The 15226-nt window shown below is 39.2% G+C and overlaps 1 protein-coding gene across 1 annotated transcript in view; it reads right to left on the bottom strand.

The window, feature by feature from the left end:
• The window catches only part of LOC111872479 (syntenin-1), a 17884-nt gene extending 10889 nt beyond the window's left edge, over positions 1–6995 (bottom strand). The window contains exons 1-4 of the mRNA XM_023866440.2: positions 6788–6995; positions 5184–5243; positions 3805–4035; positions 2071–2184 (exon numbers count right to left, since the gene is read on the bottom strand). Of these exons, the coding sequence (XP_023722208.1) occupies positions 2071–2184; positions 3805–4035; positions 5184–5234 (396 nt within the window). The 5' untranslated portion in view covers positions 5235–5243; positions 6788–6995. The remainder of the gene's footprint in view (positions 1–2070; positions 2185–3804; positions 4036–5183; positions 5244–6787) is intronic.
• Positions 6996–15226: the final 8231 nt, after the last annotated feature.

Genomic DNA, 15226 nt, shown 5'->3' with positions numbered 1-15226 from the left:
CATGAACAAGTAGGCCATACTTTGTGAGCTTCCCAGGATTATACGTTCGAATATGAAGCCTTCCTCTCCAAGGAATCACAGATTCGTCCAAAGACAGTTGTTGCTCTGGCTTATAAACTGTCTGAAATTTTTCAACCAAATTGTCTAATAAGGGCTCAATTTTGAAAAGCCTGCCCATTGGTTGTGGTTGCACTTCACTGTTGAAATGCAAACACCACATCTGTTCAAATCTCTTACGACTCATGAATTTGCTGAAAATTGCAATTTCTAAAAATGGGTCACTTGACCAATAATCCTTCAAACTTTCTCTCTTCATAAGCCCCATTAGAATGATTATAGCCAAAAAATTTTTCATTTCTGTTGAAGTGACATCCACCCACTTCAAAACCTTATTGGTTCTGTCGTACGCCTCACAGTGTTGGAGATAGTATCTGTTAGTTTCCTGACACAACAGGTCAAAGAAACTATCTCCAAAAAACAGTGACGCAACTTCAGACACGTCCGTTGGGTCCGATGGCATCTGCTTCACCCCCGGATCACCAGTAAACTTTCCCAAAGTGGGGGTTTTGTCCACTTTATCCCATGTAGCTGTCCCAACACTCGCACTTTCAACGGAGCTCTCACTTTCACTTGACACATTTTGGGCAGCCCTGTGGCTGCCCACACTGTCACTGTCACTGATAATGGCCTCGCTATCAGAAGACGAAGCAGTTGGCAAATCTGATAGCTCATCGGAGAACATATCTAATATTTCCTGTCCTCCGAGAGATCGCAACTGCTTTCGTCTCTGAGCCATGTTGAACTGGTAGCTGCGTGGTTCATACGTGCAAGCTTGGATTAGAACAAAGCCAATTTTGTTTAGGTTGTGACAGGAAATGACTCTGGTCCAGTTACTAGATAAGGCAGCAATCATTCCCGAGGTCATCTATGCAGTAGTTACGATTCAACGAAGCCACACAGCGATATATAGCGTTTTGCAACATAATGTGACCGTAGAGGGCCATATGGCCCGACCGGTCCGCAACGCTTGGAAACGTAGAGGGCCATATGGCCCCTCCGGTCTGCAATGTGTTAAAAATGGGCAGGAGATGTCAGAGGATGACCAGCGCAGCGGGAGACCTTCGACATCCAGAACCGAAGAAATGATTGGAAAAGTGCGACAACCGATTTGATGTGATCAAAGAATGACCATTGTGGAGTTGGAGCAAAAAGTTGGTATCTCTTACGGATCCATTCATGCCATTTTGTCCAATGATTTGAAGATGAGACGCGTCAGTGCAAAGTTTGTTCTGAGGCAGCTGACCATGGATCAGATGGAATGTTGCATGATGGTCGCTGGTGATCTGTTTGACAAAAGTACGCAGGACCCGACGTTTCTCAAAAAGATCGTCACTGGTGATGAGTCATTGGTGTTTGCCTACGACCCGAAGATGAAGATACAGTCATCAGAATGGCACACAGCGTCATCTTTCTGGCCAAAAAAAATCATGCCTCATCAGATCCAAAGACAAAGTGATGCTCATTGCATTCTTTCACATCGACAGTTTCATGCACCATGAGTTCGTACCTCCTGGACAGACTGTTGCTGGCCATTTCTACGTGCAAGTTTTGCAGAGGTTGTGCGATGTGGTTCGGAGGAAGCGGTGCGACAAGTGGCAGGGACAGTGGTTTCTGTATCACGATAACGCACCGAGCCACACATTGCTTGTTGTGCAGCAATTCCTCACCAAGAAGAACATTTGTGTCATCACTCAACCACTGTACTCTCCAGATCTCGCTCCAAGAGACTTTTGGCTGTTCCCTTCTCTGAAAATGGGCCTCAAGGGGACACGTTTCACAACCATGGAGGTCATCAAATCGAATGCGACAGCTGAGCTCTGGAAGATTCCAAAGGAAGCCTTCCACCACTGCTTCAACAATGGCAGCATTGATGGAGCAAGTGTGTGCGCATGCAAGGGCCCCACTTTGAAGGTGATTAGATTAGTGTTGCCATATGTCCTACCATTAGAGTACTATACCAACACTCCGGAAACTTTCTGACTGACACTCGTATATTCATCACACACTTACCTGCCTGATTCCATGGGTCACCTGAGCTCTCTGCAGTCCCAGGGACTGCCCTGACAGAGGCGCCACCATTCCCGCAAGGGGCCCAGAAGGTGCTGCAGGAACAGCAACAGCTGTCTGCAAATAATTACATTTTATATGGATTGTGGTCAGTTGGGCTGTAATACCACATAACACTGTGGGTGGATACCAACATTTCTGTGTTCCCACAGTTCCTGTTGATCCAGCCTGCGCTCCATCTCCCCTTCCCCTCCCACACATCTAAGCGACCATCCTCCTTGCAACTTGCTACATAACCTAACCACATTTTCACCTCACTCACTTTTACTTTAAATACAGAGGTAACATGTTCCTGAGAGGTTGGTATCCACCTAGAATACTACACAAAACCTAGATGATTGCAATACAAATACAAGAATTTGCCAAGTTTTGTCTGAACAGACAAATGACTCATCTGCCATGTGTCTTTTAAAGTTATGTACTCAACTGTGAAAAGTATTTTTCATATTTTGATCCAGGTTATCTGACATCTGGATTAACGGAAACCAGATGAGCGAGGGTTTACTGTATAAAAGGGAAATCTTACCACTTATACATCTCAATATTACAAGCATTTCTGAGTAAAAGAAAGTGCCATGAAGTGAAAGAATATGTCAGAAGTTCACTATTTTAGTGGAAAAAGTGGAAGCTTTATTCAATTCTTTCCTATCCTCTGCTTTCATGTACAAGAATTTTTAGAACACAATTACCAGGACATCATAAGATGATGTTGAGGTACTGTCATGTAAAACATTGAATGATTATGATAAAGCATGGTTTCTGAAACTGTGGGTCTCAACCTCCACCCCTCCCATGGGGCATTAACTAATCTAGGTAGCGGGTGATTTGACTAGTTCTGAATTATTATTTAAAACATAGTTAGGTTAGGAAGTAGCCAGTTCAGACACTGAGAATGGTAAATCTGCTGGCTTTCTCCTGCATTAATCTTAATGACATCAACACCTTGAGTCATGGGTGTCACATCAATTTCTGCATTGTTTTACGGGATGGAGGTACAATAAAGTTAGCAAACTCCTGCACTAGGGATAAACAAGATGTTCCCTAATGATGACCATACAGAGGTTGAAACATGTTGGCCTTTTAAAAATGTGTAACACTGGTAATTGTAGTTTGATGGCTAAATTCTGAGTACAGCAGTTTTATATTTTCCCATACCACTTGTTACTTGCTTCAGATCTTTGTGTAAATTAATTTGCAGCTGGTACTAACAAGATTAAAAATAAAATGAATTACTTAATGCATCAAAAGTGTGCTCCAATTTTTGTTTTGTAAAGATGGATATAAAGCAAAAAATATGTTTTATAAATAGAGGAATTTTACATAGATACAATTACTGTAACGGGATAGTGCAATTGGTATAGCGACTGGCTATGGGCTGGACAATCGAGGGGTCAGAGTGCAAGTCCCATTAGATCAAGAATTTTCTCTTCTCCACATCCTCCAGACCAGCTCTGGGTCCCATCCAACCTCCTATACAATGGGTAGCGGAGGCTCTTTCCCCAGGGGTAAAGTTGCAGGGGTGTGAAGCTGACCACTCAACTCTAGCTAGTGCCAAGGTCAAGAAAGTGTGGACCTACACATCCACTCCCCCCTACACCTTCATGGTGTAGTCCTTAATTACTTAGGCACAGGGACAACTTTACCTTTTACCTTACAATTACTATAACATCCACTTACTGACTGTGGTATGGCCAAAGCATATTCTGGTGCTAATTCAGCAAGAGCCTGCGGTGACAGATCCAAACCCATGAAGTCAGAGAGTGCAGGATACAGCGAACCTCCACGTTTGCCAACCAGCACAGGAACTTCTGTGGGGTTCAGTGGATATGAGGGTGGCGCTGTCGGTGGTGATACTGCTGCTGGCGATACAGCAAGTGGTGCGAACTGTGACTCATATCGATATTGTGCCTGCAAAAAAAAAAAAAAAAAGATTAGTGATTGTCACATTTACTGTGGGAACCATTCTGGCATCTGTGGCCCCACAAAGGCCATCCAATGAAATGTAGTGGCTTTTGCAATTAACAATATGGGTCAGGGAAGAACATCCCTTATAACAGCGTTTTCCAACCTCCTTTAACTCCAGGACCCCCCCTTCCCCAAGTACCCCTTTCTGGCTCTGTGGACCAACTTGTTTTATCCACTTACATACTTACACTTTCTACATTTAACTGGAACAGGTATTACATATATTTCATCTGATCTCTTTCTGGTACATTCTGCCACGTTTTCTTCTTGTCATTTGATTAATAGTTTTATACTTTCATTTCAAGAATTATTACATTGCTACGTGATAATTTTTTGAGAAACATCAAACAACTTTGTAAGCAGTCACAAACATATTGGAAATATGTATTTTGTAATTAAAAATTTAACTTTTGTTCCCCAAACAATGCAAGTGAGTCACCAGATGCAATGTGATACTGTTCACAAAGGATGGGGGAGAAAGAAATAGACAAAGCACTGTAGCAAAGCAGAAGAAACATTCAACTGAAATCTCCATGGGCTGCCCATGGACAACATGCAATCTGTAAACTATATGTTAGGATGAAACATTTGCTGAAAACCTGGTGAAGGATACAAACTGGAATGATGGAACAGGTGAACAGGTATGGTGTGCTTGCCAGCCTGGTGCCATGTCTGCAGCCATTGCAATCGCTCTTTCCTCACAGCCTACATCATTCATGAACATGGAGCACCGTGTCAGCATGTCTCTCCAAGTGAAGGGAAACCAATTCAGCTTCTTCCATAACCCACTTATCTCCACATCCATCATGATATGTACTCCTAAGTTACATTTCCATTGGTAAATTATTACGAGAGTTATAATTACTAATTCATGGCCTCCTCTGAATGAATCACACTATTCTACATTAGGAGGTGGAAAGAGTAACATTTGGTAAGTGCTTTCTCAACAATCACATTTTCATCATCGTAATCCTTCCCATCATTAGAATGAAATGGTTCGTCAGGGAAAGTAAGAAGTAGTTTTTGAATTTCCTTGACAGCAATAGGAAAATCCAGCCAAGTTTAGTAACTTCCATGCAAGATTCTCTTACCGTTGCCAGCTGGTCAACTTTCATGTCTTCAAGAGATGGATACAGCGACATTCTTCACACCTAGAAGCAAAACAAAAATCAATTTTACAGTCCTCTGGATTCTGACTTCATATAGTCTTGTAGTTCAGTACCAGTGCCTTAGAACAACACACCACCAAGAGGAGTTCTCTTCTGTGATATAACACTGAGTGTAGTCCACTTAATGTCAACTAACATTTCAGAGGAACATGCTGCTGTGATTGTTGCCTGCTTCATGCTGGGTTCTTGCTTGACTTATTTCTTAAGGCGCGTCCACATTAATCGTGCTCGTGCTTGTGTGACTCGCTAGGCTCGTGAGTAATGTGGACGATATGACAAGTCACAAGACAAGCAAATTTAAAATTTTTAATTTAAAAACTATAGCCAATAAATTAAAATACTACTACAGTCTATACACACTACGAGTAAATATATGGATCCTCATGAGCCGAAGCCTGGCGAGCAACTGAAGTAGAGTGGATGAAGATTTACAGGCACAAGTAAAAGCCAGACGAGTCTCCTGACGAGCACAAGCCTGGTGAGCACAAGAAGAGTAATGTGCACGTGCCTTTAAACGTAAAGAGGGAGGCAAAATGATCCTCTGAAATGTCACTTTCAACAGACTAGACAGCATTATATCAGCAGATGAAAGAATTCTATATACCTGCGAATGGCCCAAACATGTAGTAATTAATACATAATGTACAGTGAATCTAAACAAACAACTATCATTTAACTTTGAAGACTGAGGCAATGCATTCCTCCAAAAATGGTTGTTGACTTTCATCAAAGTACACAATATTATATTCCTGAACACAAAACTCTTTCTTTTTTATTTATTTGTAGTTTACTTCATGGTGCAAGAGTGTCACCCACTTGACCCTGACATCTGATCACAAGTGTTACCATTATGAATGTGTGTTTGCTGATTGCAAGTAAATGTGTCACAAACATGTTGAAGTGCATTATTTTAGTACTTGCTTCAAACAAAATCAAGTTGCAGGAAGGAACCAAACAGATGTATTTTGATTTGGGTTCCTGTTACACTGAAGGGTGTGCCCATATCATAAACTATGCTCTCAATCATGAAATACTGAAGTAGTAATTCTGTATTTATACATGGGTTATCTTTGAAAATGGGGCTATTCTATGACAGTTAGGTTCCTAACTTAATTTTAATATAAATGTGAAAGGTTTCCCTTGACAGTAAAATCTAGATTTTGTACAAATTATTCTAACCTTTCACCACTAAAAACAACTGCTACACCTAACACAGACGCTCCTATACAGCTCTTGCATCGCTAATTCAAATTAAAGCTAAACGTGTATTACCTACTTCATTATAAGTATTAAAATCTGGCAAGTTCTACTTGCAAAAAAAATAATTTAAAACCACGTAGGTATCTGGATATTAAATCCGGTACCTCACGTTTACATTCTGTGGGTATGTCTTGTAAAATACTTTGTATATTTAGCTTTATGTAAATAAAACACTGGATGTCATAATCATGTTTATTTCTATATTCAGATTAACTTAAAGGAAAGCAGAAAATAAACTAAATACCAATTTATAAGTTACTACTTACTTTTATCTGTTGCCTCCTTTATGAAAACGAACACTTCTCCCCCAAATGCGGATAACGCTACACCGATAAACTTCGTTCCGTAAGCAATGGTCAACAGCACTTAGCACACTTTATCCTATGACGCGAGGTCATATGATTCAAGCGCCACGAGCAGTATCCCAGAATCCCCTGGATGACGATTTAATGATATCGAATAACGTGACTGACGACAGCAGATAATGTTACTAGTACGTAATGATGTTGCAATACCGGAAATTAGAATGTGAGCATTTCTCTCGACAAAAAATAAATTAGCGCTAAATTCAAATTCAGTTATTCCACGCTCTTACCGTACAGCACAACTGCTTATGGACGTGTGGTGTTTAACTATATATCAGCGGCACTTTATTTCCGAAAATACTGTTGCTGGTAGACCCGTTGTTAAGTAACGATCGCAAACAAAACGGTAACGAATCAATACGCAACAACACAGGAATTTTTGGAAGCGGTGTATTCTGTGGTACGCGCCGCAACCACTGCTACGCAACGGCGCGGTAAACACGCCTATGCAACAATAGAAGAGCTGTGTTTTCTACGTGGTCCCTGCCGAGAAGTTATCTTGAAGACAGCTGTGGCGACCGTCTATCCCCCACACTGTACAGTCTATATATTGTGACGTGTTATATTACGTCCATCGCTGCGCAACTGACTTACTGACTGACTGACCGTCAGTCGCAATGTGACTTTGACTCTGATAAGACGTACCACCAGTCGTAAAGTAACTCTCTCTCTCTCTCTCTCTCAAAATGTACCAAAACAATACCTCCACCATGACCCTGTGAGTCGTAGGAGGCGATGAAAAGGAAAGTCTCAAATCTGAGACAGTAATACATGGTCACGAGTGCTAAGGGACTCGGACCTGAGAAAGACTGTGCTGGCAAGGACCAGCAGTATATACAAAAGACCTGTCCTCAGGTCAGAGAGGGCACTCCAAAAAGCAAGACCGTAACTGTCAAACAGTAATAAATATCTGGTCATGAGCCCAAGATGGGGCTCGACACCAAGATTTACTGACTGAATGACTGTCAGTCGCAACTTGACTTTGACTTTGACTTTGACCATGAGGGTAGATGTTGACCACCTGAGTCCCACCTTACACTGAATGGACGAAACATTCCCTTTGTAAATAGTGTAAAGCATCTCGGTGTAATCTTCAATAAGAAAATTACATGGAGATTGCACATAGAAATGATCGAAGACAAGGGCTTCAGAACATTTATTAGAATACATTCCCTATTCAAAAGTGAATGATTAAGCGGTAACATTAAATTGACCCTCCACAAAACACTCATTGGGAGTATAATGACTTATGCTCCTTATGCTTGCCACTCCTGGGAGTTTGCGGCTGACTAACCCTCCATAAGGCACTGATCAGATCCGTAATGACTCATGTTTGTCCCACCTGGTAGTTAGCAGCAGACCTCTTTAAATTCCAGCGCATGCAAAACAAGATTCTCGGCACCATTGGAAATTTTCCAAAGTGCACATAGGTTTGCAATTTGCACACAGCTTTCAACCTTTCGTATGTATAAGATTATATAACAAAATTTTGCAGGCAGCAAGCAGAAGTCATACAAAATCATGAGAATGAACATGTTTACAGTATAGGACAAGGCGATGCCTGACATAGAAAATATAAGAGGTTTAAAGTTGGCAGTAGTCAAACTTACGATCATTCAAATGACTAAGCTGCCATTATATCATAAGATACGTAAGATTGGCATGATCTCCCTTGCAAAACCTATACTGACAGAGGACTTGTGTGTAGTGCAAAAGGAAGAATTTTCAATAACATGCTATATGTTCGACATGTACACTTGAAGAAAGGCCAAGCATATTCATCAGAGACAAACACATCTTCTCATCAGAGAGGATGTTTCATGGGGGCTCTACTATATCAAGGCTTGATGCCAAGATGAACTGATTGGCAGTAGACCGCCAGTCATAAAGTAACACTGACTTGTGACTCTGACTTTGATAAAGAGAGTTACATATGGGAGGCTGTGAAGAAAGGAGTTAGTTGCAAGAGTGCTTAATTAAAAGTCTGGCTGTGAGAAGTAGAAGTGTGTGTGATATTAGGAATGTGTAATGCAGTGAGACTGTTATAGTTCCCATGTTAAAATCTGTTGCCAGGAAATGGCTAGTCGATGCTGTAATAGACTGAGGACATTAGTCTGTGTTAGTGAGCTGTAAAGTGCAATCGCGAGTCATGAACTTATAACTGGTTAATAAATCTAGTCACCAGTCCATACCCTGTCTATAGTCATACACTTTAAATGTGAGAGCATAATATACTGACACTGATCATTCTGAGCCCTTATTTATTTGGATGATTATACATGACCATGAAATTTATTTTTAATTAATTCTCGGTAATTTTTAATTTCAAAAGGCTTATGTTTCGATATTACTGGAACTTTATTGTGATCTATAATATCATATTTCATTGTCTAGGACGTGCAATACGGTGTTTATGTTGAAATTTCTAGATTCTGGCAGGACCAAGGAGTCCGGAGTTCTGACATTTACGAGCAGTCATAAATTTAGCTTGGGTACAGGGAACCGGACATGCCTAAAAGGAAGGTCAATGAAAAGGACAGGTCAGAACTTGTTACAGTTGCCTGTGAATGAGGGCCAGTATGACTGAGTTGCCTCCTTCAAACGTCCTTATGGAAGATGGAATGAAATGTATATGTCCACACCATGGAGAATTCGAATTCTTTCGAATTCCCGGTGTGGGGTGTGCAAGCCATTTCACAAAAGGGAGACTTTCACCATATTCCGAAGTGAACGGACGTGACCCTTGCATGCTCTGAGACCTAGCTTGCAGATCGTGTAATGCTATTACTTAAAGCATAAGAATACATAAATTTAACAGTGGTATGGAGAACAAAAGGTGAATAAACGTCAATTGGATCAACTCTCAGAATACCGCTTTCTTCGGCATCGCTACCCTGAGACTCATGCAAACCGACCCAGCTAGTTTCCCGTACCTATACCGATCTTCCTTAGTTTGATCTGTGAGGACAACGTGCAGTGGCCATCATACACTGTCCTAAGGTGGTAACAGGTATAGCAGGGATAGCACCATTCTGACTGAGCTGAAATTCAAACAAAGGCGGGTTGGAAAAGATTGGTGTTAATACATTCCTTGGTTCCTTTTGGTTCCTCTCTGTAAGGGTCAAAGTTTTGATGTTACAGATTAGCATCAAGTCAAAATATACCAACTGTCATTCTGCTATGCTTTAAGCTTTTTCATTACATTCAATTTTTTTGTTATCTAACCAGTCAGATAAAGAAAACACTCATGAAGCAACAGCCAAATACAATGTACTGCAGAGAAACATTTCAGCATCAAGTTCTTCTTGGGTAGTTATAGATGGGGCAGGAATTTTATGTAGTATTCAATAAATATGACACATGTTGAAATAAAGTTATTTTTTTACTATATACAAAATAAAATGTACCCTCATGGTTTCTAAAATGGTCCAATATGAAAAAGAGTATACTAGATGTATTAAGTCACATCAATTAAACTTCAATATCCTGTTTTTACTAAAATTATGAAAGGTGCATTTTTAGGCCTTTAATATTATCCTAAAATGTTAAGACATTTACTGCCAGAACCCTATATTTGGACTTTACCAACTAGGCCAGCCTTTTTCCCACACAAATTGAATTTTAACTTACTACACTTGAAGTGTAAATAGAAAATAAAATGCAAAAAAATTTCAAATGTATGCTGAACCCCTTAGCTTTCTAAATTTCTAAATTAGAATAATGAAAATGTCTCAATTGCCCTTTCATGAAATTCAAATTATTTGGAGTGTGGTGTTCTAGATTGTGACATGATAAAGTCTTATAGATGGATACCACCATTTTGAAGGAATGTTTTTCAGGGTTGAAGTGAGCAGGATGAGGATGCATACAGGTTGTGTGGAAGGTGGTCACCTAGATCAATGGGAGGGGGGAACAAATGGAATCCTGGCCAATAGGAATGGTCCTTTTGTGGACCTGATCTTTATTGTCACAGAAGGAACATGGAACTGTGATGAAAATCACAACCTTTCCGGGGTCATTGTGGACAAGAAGTGACCAAATAGCTCCTTTTTGAGAATCCAATTAGAGGAGTGTCATCTCAGCTGAAAATTTGTCTTACCTTTCCCGTTCATGCTTCCTACTAAGAAGGACAGAGCTCCATCCCATTTCTTCCTTTACAATATAACCCTTCCCATTACAATCTTACTAACTTTGACCCTGAAGAAGGGAGCAGCATGTTCCACCTAAGCACTGATATGCACATACAATACTACATAGTACCACAACCCAGAAAACCACAGTCTGAATACTCACTGCTGTGAAAACCTAGGAACTTATATTAAATCATTCATTTTCACATGAGACCAATTTAATATCTTAAGAGTGTATTTGCACTGCACATGGAGTAAACATATCGTTTGTACAGCAACTCCTGTGAGATCCTACCCAAGGTCATATTAGCAGAATGGTGATTCTTGTCCTTAGTTTGTTTTTAAATTGAGGTATAAATTTATCTGTAACCCTAGAAGTGCCATGTGTTGAAATTTTTTACTTTTACAGAAATCTCACAGCATATGATATCTCTTGGCATCTAATCTGAAATACATAGTCAAGAAATATCTGGAAGGAATATTCCCCTACTTTTTAAATATCTATGGAGTTTAAATGCACATTCATACCCATGGAATAAGAGTAGCACTGACAACATAAAATGGCACCTTGGCACTGTAGAAATTAGAGCTGGCAATTCTAGGGTTGTGACATCATTCAAATGAACAAGGATAGGTAAGATAGACAGTGTCAGTATAACAAAATAGCTTCTCTCTCAGATAAATATACATAACCTTTGATGCAGATGTAGACAGCAGCACCGTCTATATTGTACACTCTTTTCTTACTCTTCAAATATGCAGAATAAAAGAACTCTTACCTGAGAACAATCTGTTTACATTCTGTATTTTCATTAGATCTCAGTAAGACACAGGTCTTCAATTGCTTTTTATACTTAGAGATTATTTTCTTTGTAATTGATATTGAGTGGAGTGCTTTGCATAGTAAGATGGACCTTAACTGCAGAAGGATGGATCCTTGCCACAGCTGATAGTTTGTCACTTTTATGGCTGAATTATCTTTACAGTAAATGTTATTTAATAAATTATCTACTGGAAGAAGTATATATAACAAGCAGACATAGGTCTATTAGTTGTTTGCCTGGAATATGATTGCTTTCCTTGTCAATATCACAGTACAGATTAGCTAAAACTTCAATTGAAAGAGTAACACTAAAATTAAAAATTAAAGTTTTCTCATGAAACTAGATATATTATTGGGAATAAGGACTTGAATATCTACCACATTGCTTGCACACTGCTCCAAGGAGCTGTGGCTCCTGGCAACAGAAAAGAATACATCTAGTAATAACTTTAGGTGATGTCCATTAGGTCTGCAGCAGGAAACAAGTGAAAAAGTTACAACTTTACATATGTCAGATTTCATTTTGGGAGGTAATCTGAGAAATCACTTAACAGAACTGTGTGCTATACAAAACAATGAAACAACTGTACTATCTGTTGGTCCATTCATCACCAATTTATTCTTAACTGAATATTGTCAGAAAAATCTTTCTTCTTCCATGTCATCTTAAAAATTTCTAGTCACTGGGGAAGGGGTTGTTAGACCAATTAATCTCTTTTTTGTCTGCCAAAGAGCTGCTAGCCTTACAAAAAATGACAAAGTACTTCCAGTTTTTAAAAGTCCATCTCTCTTTCTTTTGTACCTAAATTTGCAGTCAGTTGAATTACAAATTAAACAGATAAAATCTGTAATCAGGTGAATTATAAATTAAATGAATATCATATTTTTCTGAAGTTTAAACAATTGAAAAATCGAGCATTCTTATCCTGAAAAGTTTACTACCTTATGTCAAATTCTATTTGATAATGTACTGCAAATTCATTACATAAACTTGATTTTATTTTCTTTCAAAAAATTTGTATAGTATAGAATTTTATATTACATTCTTAGAAAAATAATTTCTAGAAAAAATTATAAAGTTTTACAGATTTGAAAACTGTTACAGAATGAACAAAATTGCAATCAGAGATGAGAATAGCCAACAAAGTGGCCATGGTTATTTAACCACATCAGGTATAGTTAGAATTGTAACGGTTTGTTCTCATACATAAAGAATTCAATTCTGATGATTCAACCACATTTAACAGTTTGTCTGCTCTGTGCAACTTCTTTAGAAACATTTAACAACATTAATACTATTGTGATTATTTGATTGAAGAAAATTAGTTCAAAATATAACCCCTATTTACAATCAACAGAATAACAGAGATATCAACATTTAACTCTAAAACTTATACATATGTACAAAATGGAATGACAACAACACTATCTGCAATTTTTTACTTATTTCTTCAACTCTTAGAACATGTTTAGACCCGATTAACACATCCCCATTCCCAATATTCTATAGGCAGGAAAAGATTGCATTTAATTATTCATTTTGTTGAAAAATAAAAAACACAATTAAGTCTTCTTGGATGATCAGATGCAAAAATGGAGGTGGTAGCCATCGTTTTGGAGACTATCTGTGGCTTCATCATCAGGGATTTGATATTATGAGTGATGCAGCTGTCAGTTATGTTTATACACATAATTTATCTTGGAACATCATGTCCTGTTTAAGTTTAGACACTTAGGGAGCAGTGGGCGGAATTTTCCGTCAGTTATCACACAGAGGGTACATTCTTTAACCTCGTAATGTGGAATCATTTCTATTTTTCTTTCCTATGATTGTCTTACGCTCTCTCACTGTATGGGAGTATGCTGGTAGCCAGGTTCCATATTTGACTTGTGGACTCACTGAGCAGTTCATGTCTCCTGTTATTCCAGAAATATCTGTGGTGCCCTTGACATCTGTGCAGTGGTCCGTAAGCAAGGACTTTTCTGGTCTGTGCTTAGACAGGACACCAGACTCAGAGAGCATGTTATGTTTATAAATACTATGGATGTCACTCAGCACATCAATTCATGACAGAGACAGTCTCTGAAACACTGTATATCGGTCAGCAGAGGAGCATTCATATTAATTGTGTTAGCCCAGCTAAAACTTCAAAAAATAAATAAAAAATGTCACTTTACTGGTTCATTCGTACTAAATACATAGCTAAAGGAAACAATCAGATAATGCATTATCTGTCACTTCCAGCCAGTTCATCACAGGCCTTGTTAGACAGTTCGCTGAAGCTTACAATATGAATTCAGGTGCACCTAGAAGAGACAGTGAGAAAGAGTGAGAAAGTTCATAACATTCCAAGCTATTGTGTTAGCCAAACATGAAATGTTAACACAAGTCAGTTACTTGTGCACTCACAGAGCATGCAGCATTAGAAGTTTACATGATTTCTGTCTGCCTCAGGATATGGCTAACACCTCTGAAAAAGTCACCCACTACCAGTGATGCCAACTCCATTTTTGCATGGCTGTTTATTCAAGAAGATTCCACTGTGAAAGCTGTAAATCCTCTACAGTTTAGGCACTACGTTTCGCACATCACACTGATATGAACAGGATGACTGATCGATATGGTAACTGAGACACAGAAATATTGTACAGACCTGAATGTATTGTTGGATATACACATATATGGAACTTGAAACCTTTAATCACTATGTACCATAGCTGATCAATTTTATAACTGTGTAAGATTTGAGGTTTTCACGGCAGTGACTATGAAGAAAGTCATCTTCTTGGATGTGGCGCCATGTAGAAATTGTGTTAACCGATGTTTTGGAGGAACGTATCGCCTCCATCTTCAGGGTAGAAGATAAGAAGAAATCTGTGAGCGAACCAGCAGGGCAGGTGCAACAGACTGAGTTCAGTCAAGCAAACACAGCTGTATAAGAGAAGGAGAGATGGAGTGTGGCTACATAGGGAAATAGTAGAGAGGGGGAGGGGAAGGGTCTGGTGGAATAGCCAGCAGGTTGTGGGCCAGAGCTGTTACAGAGTATGTGTTAGGGGGAGAGAAGCGAAGGTTAAATGGAGGGCATTAACCCTGTCTTGTCTTCTACCCTGAAGATGGAGGCGATATGTTCCTCCAAAACGTCGGTTAACACAATTTCTACATGGCGCCACATCCCAGAAGATGGCTTTCTTCATAATTTTATAAGTGTTTGGGAGAACATGTCTTCATGTTTACAAGTCTTTGTTTGAAACACATAAAAGGATGGAATTGAAAACAGGGAATTTGTTTCTCTCAAGTTTATGGACACTTGGCAACATATTAATCTCTTAAGAGATAGCAATGAAGATTCTGTACATTGAAGAACTACACTTTCTTGAATTTGTGAA

The sequence above is a fragment of the Cryptotermes secundus genome, unplaced genomic scaffold (assembly GCF_002891405.2).
Source record: "Cryptotermes secundus unplaced genomic scaffold, Csec_1.0 scaffold507, whole genome shotgun sequence".
Lineage (NCBI taxonomy): Eukaryota > Metazoa > Arthropoda > Insecta > Blattodea > Kalotermitidae > Cryptotermes > Cryptotermes secundus.
The sequence above is the reverse complement of the archived record's forward strand: the minus strand, read 5'-3'. Positions and strand labels throughout refer to the sequence as shown.